This window comes from Gadus chalcogrammus, unplaced genomic scaffold, assembly GCF_026213295.1.
Source record: "Gadus chalcogrammus isolate NIFS_2021 unplaced genomic scaffold, NIFS_Gcha_1.0 GACHA043, whole genome shotgun sequence".
Taxonomy (NCBI): domain Eukaryota; kingdom Metazoa; phylum Chordata; class Actinopteri; order Gadiformes; family Gadidae; genus Gadus; species Gadus chalcogrammus.
The window spans coordinates 1,091-9,326 of NW_026613478.1; the positions used below are offsets into that span (position 1 = coordinate 1,091).

Consider the following 8,236-nt stretch of genomic DNA (forward strand, 5'->3'; position numbering starts at 1 on the left):
ATTATGCGTGGGAATATAGTATGTGTATCCTGCAATTATTTACGTTAAGTCTATTAATTCCATTAGGGAAATTGTGTGGCGATAAAAGGCACTTGATGCTGAGCAGCAAGAATCAGTTGCATACTAGGCTACTAATGACTAAGTTAATAGACATAGTGGAATAAAGACTTCAAATGAAAAAGCAGTTACCACAACTGCAATGGGTAGATATAACAGTTAACAGTTTTTGGGATCCTATGGATAATTTCTAATTTTCATTCAAATATTGAGAGGGGCATTAAACAGTGTTTCATGCAGTGTTTATTCAAGGTCACCGAACCGTTTAAACATACACAAACGACGACTCAACACAAGCAAACACAGAGGAGCACAGAGAAAACAGGGTCCGAAACCACTTCCAAACCCAGCCTAATAACACGGCCCGCTGAGCAGGGTTGCCAGATCGGGTCAGATTTCCCGCACAATCTGGCAACACTGCCCGCTGAGCAAGAGGAGGCAAACAATGACGCGGCACACCGAGCACGTCAGCCAATCACGTTCGGAGGCGAGATCCGCGGGGTTTCCTGTGTGACGTCACCCCCCTCCTCGGTCAACACTGAGAGTAGGCCCCACCCTTTGTGTTCCCCCCACAGCCCCGTCAATCAAAACAGAAAAAAAGCCCCCCATCAGACACTTATCGCGGTTGAACCGGCAATCAAACCGAGGCGCGTGGTCATGCAACGGTGGCGCGTGATGAGCTAGACTTTCCCGCCCTTCCGACGAGTCCCGCCATGACCGGTACGTAGCAAGAGCGAAGCTAAAGCGGGGCTAGCGGAGGCATTAGAGTGGCTAAGCTAAGTTAGCCTCGATAGCGTAGCCTCCTCGGTGCACCACTCGCTGTTATTAATTAGCTAGGCGGGTTAGCCTCAAGTTAGCTCATTAGCTCCGCTCGGGAACAGCCAAAACGATTAAAAATAGCACTTCTGCGGGGACTTTGCGTCGTTCTGGGAAGGGTGGAGGTGGTGGTGTGTTGTGGTTCGAGTCAGCGGCACACATGGCGTCTTGTTGTGGGTTGTCGGGTTGTGCTGAGCGCCAGGTCGGCTCTGCTAACGTTAGCCTGTGTCTCCACTAGCCCCAGAGCAGCCCGTGAAACCGGAGGAAATGGCTGACGCGGACAGCGGTCACGGCGACTTCCTGCAGCAGGACCACGGCAGAGGAGACCAGGTGAGCGGGTCTACGCACACTCACACTCCGAGTTCACACGCTTCAAAGTTGGTCTCAAACTCCCTCCGTGGCCCGAACTAACGGCCACCCACTTGTTCCCTGGTTCCGCCCACTTGGTGTAGGACGCCCAGCCGTCGCCGCTCGACATGCTGGCGACGACGTGCAGCAAGGTGGGCTCCCCGTCGTCCGAGGTGGAGAAAGATGTGGTGAGTCTCTCCCCCTCCAACACCATCCCCGCTAACGGAGTCCGATTCAGACCCCTGGCTCTGAATGTAGTCCGTGCTGGCGGGGCTGCTGCTGCCAGATTCAGGTTCTCAAGTTGGTTCAATACCTTTCCTTCAGGCACTGATATAAATACATTCAACATGTAATGCTCCAGGTGTTAATTGCGCTGGAAACGTACTTGATTGAATATTTGATAACTGATTTATGGAATGAGTTATGACATCATAACAGGCAAGAGGATTATGTCTTAACTATATTTCTCTTCCCCCCCCCCCCCCCCCCCCCACTACATACTTTACGCAGTTATATTTATTAACTCTTAATACAATATGGGATAGTTACATTTGCCTTGCCCTGTGTTATGGTACACTTTATTACATTTCAGTTCGTCATCAGGTGTTGCATTGTCTATCACATTAAACAAGGTTTTGGTATTGGTATTATACCTCTTTCTATCTATTTTCATATTTGATTGTATTCTTTGATCCTCAGCCACGCTTGTAACTCTCAGAATAAAAGCGTCTGCGAATTAACAAAAATATAAATGTACTCTAGTATGCAAGTATTTTAGGTAATTCAAGTCCGATTTCCCTCCAGCGATCGGTACCGTCTTAGTAACCGTCATGCGTCGTCTTCCCCAGCAATCAGACCTCGCCTCCATCCAGCTCACGGGGACGGAGTCCTGGGAGGTGTTGACCCCCACCACCAAGGAAGATTCCGGAATGATCCAGATCCAGAACCAGGGCATCCTCACGTCCAACGGCCAGTACGTGGTCCCCCTGCACAACCTCCAGGGCCAACACATCTTCGTTACGTCGGGAGCGGACGGCTCCTCCGCCAACACAGTGCCTAACATCCAGTACCAAGTCATTCCTCAGCTCCAGACGGCCGACGGCCAGCTCAGCTTCTCCTCGGCCGGCGTGGACGGAGCCACGCTGGGTCAGGACTCGGCGGGGCAGATCCAGATCTTGCCCGACGGCAGCCAGGGCATCAGCGTCTCGGCGGCCGACATGCTGGCCACCACCCAGAGCCTGGTGTCGCAGGCGGGCCACCTCGGGCAGCTGCAGGGGGTGACCATCGACGGCTCCGCCTTCGGCCACCAGGGCCAGGTGGTCACCAACGTGCCTATGGGTCTGCCGGGGAACATCACCCTGGTGCCCCTCAACTCCCTGGAGCTGGACTCCCTGGGGCTGTCCTGCGCCCAGACCATCGCCACGGGGATGACGGCGGACGGGCAGCTGATCCTGGCCAGCCAGCCCGGGGACGGCTCGGAGGGCGGGGCCCGCCCCGGCGAGCAGCTCACACAAACTCTGACTGTCGGCGACCTGAACGCCGCTCAGGAGATGTACGTGCCGGTGTCGTCGGCGTCGGCGGCGCAGCCCGGCTCGACGGACGGCTCGGTGCTGATGACGCAGAGCACGGCGCTGTCATCCATGTCCGTGGGGGGGCAGGCGGACTCCGGCCTCCACGAAGTCTTCATCCAGCAGAACCATGCGCAGACCCTAAACGCATCCACGCCCCAGACCGTTCTCCAGCTCCAGCCAGAGCCAGCCCAGTCGAGCAACGGGCAGCAGGTGATGCAGTCGGTGGCGGGCGACCAGAACCTGCAGCTCATCAACCCGGGGACCTTCATCATCCAGGCCCAGACGGTGTCGGCCTCCGGGCAGATCCAGTGGCAGACCTTTCAGGTGCAGGGCGTCCAGAACCTGCAGAACCTGGGGCTGCCCACCTCGCAGCCCCAGCAGATCACCCTGGCCCCGATGCAGACCCTGTCCCTGGCCGGCGGCCAGGTGCCCAACCTGCAGACGGTGACGGTCAACTCCATCGTGCAGCAGGAGGGCCACAGCCCCGGAGGTACGGCCTCTCTTCTTCTTCTGCTCCTCGTGGTGTTGGTCTGGCTCTTTAAAATAGTACTTAGCGATGTGGAGAGACTTATCCTAGCTGTCTTGGTTGTTTACAGGGAATGGGTTAACCTATTGTTAGTGCTTGGTACTTACTGTACCGACAGCGATATATTGTTTCTTCTTCTTCTGACAAATGTATTTTATTGTAAGTCGCTTTGGATAAAAGCGTCTGCTAAAGGCCTTGCATGTGTTGTTGAAGGCTGAAGTCTCTCTTGGCTTCAGTGTGTTCGGTCGGTTGTGTTGCTTGCTGCGTTGTCATCTTTTAATTATTATTATAACTACTAGGGTAGTTATAACTACTGCAGCGTTTCTATCAAAGCATTTGTTTTACTTCTTGACAATATTCTGTCTATTGTCACATAGAAGCAGAAGCCCAAGGTTTACAGTGTTTTACACACATTCAAGCTTGTTCAAACTTCACTGCGATTCAAAATGTTGGCCTATATATTTGTAAGCAAGTAACGTGTCGGTATTCATTTAAACTTTGAGGTGGAAGCCAGTGTCTGTCCGAACAGCTCTGACGCTGTCGTCCCCGATGATACGAACCTACCGGGGCTCTCTCCTAGGGCTGCTGGATTATGGAAAAAATCCTAATCACGATTATTCAAACAATTATTTGTGATTGTGAGTTTGAAAACATGATGTACTTATTCAGCCTGTCCCTCCCAAAAAACACTTTGTAACTGAGAACTTAAAAAAGTACACAAAATGCTCAAAAAGAACATGTTCAAATCCAAAATAATGTACAGATATGTATCATGTATTCATTTATTAAAATACAAATTAAAACGAAAAACTCGATTTATATTAGTTTTGTGATCGCTCAACGCTAAAATCGAAATCGCGATCAAAATTGGACTAGTCGCGCAGCCCTCTCCTCTGCGCTTTCTCTCCAGCATCCCGTTGTTTTCTGGGAGCCCATTAGACCGCCGGGAGGTAGAACCGTCCTGTCTCCCCGGTCAGCGGGAAACAATCCTTAGGATCGCTTCCACAACCATTTCTTCTCCAGGAGTAAAAACAATGGGCTAATGGCCAATTTGAATACATCACACATGCTTAGGGAAGAGCAGCGACGTGGTTCCAGAAAGTGATTGGACACATGTTCCTTGTTGAGTCGTCGCCTGAATAACAAATAAACAAAAGGAACGTATTCGGCGCGCCTGTCGGAAGACGCCGGAAATTGAAACGCAAAGATGGCAATTAGGGAGAAGTGGTCTTGTTTGAAATGAGAGGTAAAGAGACGCCGGGGTTACACGTTTTGTGTCTTTTGCTTTTTACATTTCAAAGTGTGCAAACAATTATAGCCCTTGCAGGCCTATATTTAATTAACCTTTTTTTCATTAAATCGAGATTGGAGTCCGATTTCTTTTTAAACGGCTTTTAACCATAAACGCAACTATATTCCAAAACTGAATGCTATACATGGATATCATATAAATAATTACATTATGAACATGTGTATCTAAAGTTGATATCTTTGTTAGGACTATTGCTAGATAATAGGACAAGGACAATATGAAATAACCTGATGATTCTCTGTCATGTTATCTGATCAGAGGCCTGCATCATTGAAAGCCATTCACATGATCTAATGGCAGCTACTCATCCCAGCACGAGTTTTGTGAGCTATTCCCCATGTTATTATCACATCCATTACTGTATTGATGTCTGGATCGATTCCCCCCCCCCCCCCTTCCTCCAGACATCCATATAAAAGAAGAGCCTGACTCTGAGGACTGGCAGCTGGGGACGGACTCCACGCTGAACACCAGCGACCTGTCCCACCTCCACGTCCGGCTGGTGGACGAGGACGACCCGCTGGGCCAGGAGGGCAAGAGGCTGCGCCGGGTGGCCTGCACCTGCCCCAACTGTAAAGAGTCGGGCGGCAGGTGAGCCAGCCTGCCTGGGATGTTGACTATGCTACGTGTTTGTATTGCAGCAGGGTGTGGGTCTGACGGGGATGTTAGCTCTGACGGCGTGTTTGAAGGGGCCGAGGAGTTAGCCTGGCTGGGATGTTAGCTATGACCGCGTGTTTGAAGGGGCAGAGGAGTTAGCCTGGCTCGGATGTTAGCTATGACGGCGTGTTTGAAGGGGCAGAGGAGTTAGCCTGGCTGGGATGTTAGCTATGATGGCGTGTTTGAAGGGGCAGAGGAGTTAGCCTGGCTGGGAGGTTAGCTATGCTAGTGTGTTGGTAGTTAAGGGAGTAACTCTGCCTAGGGAGTCGGTCTAGCCAGGGAACTAGGTGATTAGTCTTGTCTGTCTGTCTCCACACCAAGTGTTCCTGCATTTCAATAACCGTGTCAAACAAGACCCATGAGTCACTAACCACTTGTTTGTGTGTCTCTGTGCCTGTGTGTGTCTGCGTGCATGTGTGTGTGTGTCTGCGTGCATGTGTCTGCGTGCATGTGTGTGTGTGTCTGCGGGCATGTGTGTGTGTGTCTGCGTGCATGTATGTGTATCTGTGCGTGTGTGTCTTCATGTGTATATCTGCGCTTGTGTGTGTGCGTGCATGCGTGTGTCTGCGCCTGCGTCTGCGTGTGTCTCCGTGCGCGTGTGTCTGCGTGCATGTGCACGTGTGTTTCTGCGTGCGTCTGCGTGTGTCTCCGTGCGTGTGTCCCCAGAGGGTCGAACATGGGGAAGAAGAAGCAGCACATCTGCCACATCGCCGGCTGTGAGAAGGTGTACGGCAAGACGTCCCACCTGCGGGCGCACCTGCGCTGGCACTCCGGGGAGCGGCCCTTCGTCTGCAGCTGGATGTTCTGCGGGAAGCGCTTCACGCGCAGCGACGAGCTGCAGCGCCACCGACGCACACACACAGGTGCCCGGGCCGCCGCCGCCGCCACGCCGCTGCTCTCAATCGGCGGTGATTTCACAGCGGCGCCGCGCTTCAGTTTGACGCGGTGCGACGTGTAATTCCTACCAAAACAATTAGGCCTCCCGGGATTTGACTAATTAAAAGATTTGGTAGCAGGCGGCCTGCGCGGGGTTTATCGGTGTCGGGTCTGGATGAATGGAGATGATGGCTCAACATGCGCCCGGTTTCATCAGCGGGTTAAAACCACGGGCATCCTGGGGGGGGGAATCTGTGTTTTAATAATAAATATAATGTAATAATACCGACGCGTAGGAATAATTTAAGCTTTGATTTTTTTTATCTGACCGAAAAACAAAGAGTTAAGTTAAGTTTGAAGTATGAATCTTTGCCGGTTGGTTTACATAAAAGGTAAACATATTTTTAGTGTTGTCCCCTAGTTTACGACCCCTGTTGCCGCCTGCACATTTTAACTGGGCCAGAACTGTCAGAACCTCATGGTACGCAGACCGGCGACCCTATCAAAGTCACACCACGACGTGGCACAGTTCTAACTTTGTGTCCTCCCCCCCCCCCCACCCCTAGGCGAGAAGAAATTTGTGTGCTCCGAGTGCTCCAAGCGCTTCATGCGGAGCGACCACCTGGCCAAGCACATCAAGACGCACCAGAACAAGAAGGGGGGCGTGGCCTCGCTGGAGTCGGCGGGCTCCTCGGACGGCAGCATCATCGCCACGACGACGGGCGGCACCACACTCATCCTCACCAACATCCAGCAGGGCTCCAGCCACGCCCAGGACCTCCTGGCCAACGCCGAGATGCCCCTGCAGCTGGTCTCCGTGGCGACGGCCGGCGACGCGATGGAGTGACCGCCGCGCTCGTCTCCCATTTTGTTTCCTTGACCCCGCCCCCTCCGCCCGCCCCGCCCACAGACAGACTGCTTAATTACGTTCCCCTTCGACTTCCTGACTGCTTTTTTTAAAGGAACCCCGGTCAGGAACATGTTCTATGAATACACATATATATATTTTAACACGTAAGCTAAGGGCTTGATGTCCGCGAGCAGTCTGGGTTTCTGTTATGTTTTTCTTTTTACCGGGCAAAGAGTACAGTAGTGGCAAAAAAAAACCGAAGACCCCGCGGTGTCATGTGTTTCCAAGGAGATGCCTTATTTTGTAAAACGCTGTGTCGCGTGGCACCTGAACACGGGGCCGTGGTATGTTTTTGAAGATGCTAATTTGTTCACATGTATTTTGAAGAAAAATCGTAGAGAAAACGAGCGGTACCGCGGTTCGAACAACGTCCTCGTACGGACGTTATGCCTTTATTGACAATAACCTTGGCGAGCAAGGTCCGTTTTCACACGCGGCTGATGAATAGCGAAGGTCAAGCTTTTCATGTCCAGATTGTGTCGTCATGCAAACCTATCGATGTTGTTATTGGCGTTTCTACATAATGCATTTCTGTTTTCGTTCTGTTTCTCGTGCCCCCTCAACACCGCGCTCTTCTTGTAGTCGTAGCGCTCACTAACGAATGTCCGACTCTGCTCCTCCTCTCCTTTTCCTCCCTGCTCCTCCTCTCCTCCTCCTCCCTGATCCTCCTCTCCTCCTCCCTGCTCCTCCTCTCCTCCTCCTCCCTGCTCCTCCTCTCCTCCTCCTCTCCTCCTCCTCTCCTCCTCCTCCCTGCTCCTCCTCTCCTCCTCCTCCCTGCTCCTCCTCTCCTCCTCCTCCCTGCTCCTCCTCCCTGCTCCTCCTCTCCTCCTCCTCCCTGCTCCTCCTCTCCTCCTCCTCCTCCCTGATCCTCCTCCCTGCTCCTCCTCTCCTCCTCCCTGCTCCTCCTCTCCTCCTCCTCCCTGCTCCTCCTCTCCTCTCCTTCTCCCTGCTCCTCTCTCCTTCTCTCTTCGTCTCCCTGCTCCTCCTCTCTCTCCTCCTCCTTGTTCCTCTCTCCTTCTCTCTTCGTCTCCCTGCTCCTCCTCTCTCCTCCTCCTCCCTGCTCCTCTCTCCTTCTCTCTTCTTCTCCCTGCTCCTCCTCTCTCCTCTTCACCTCCTCTCTTCTCCTCTCTCCTCTCTCCTCCTCTCTTCTCCCTGCTCCTCTC

General features: G+C 52.6%; 1 protein-coding gene across 1 annotated transcript; it reads left to right on the plus strand.

The window, feature by feature from the left end:
- The first annotated feature begins 594 nt into the window (after positions 1 to 594).
- On the plus strand, positions 595 to 7,688 carry sp3a (sp3a transcription factor). Its single transcript, XM_056584955.1, has 7 exons — positions 595 to 777; positions 1,112 to 1,203; positions 1,326 to 1,409; positions 2,070 to 3,282; positions 5,035 to 5,221; positions 5,954 to 6,150; positions 6,730 to 7,688. The coding sequence occupies exons 1-7, from the start codon at positions 771 to 773 to the stop codon at positions 7,008 to 7,010; spliced, it is 2,061 nt and encodes a 686-aa protein (XP_056440930.1). The 5' UTR covers positions 595 to 770; the 3' UTR covers positions 7,011 to 7,688.
- Positions 7,689 to 8,236: the final 548 nt, after the last annotated feature.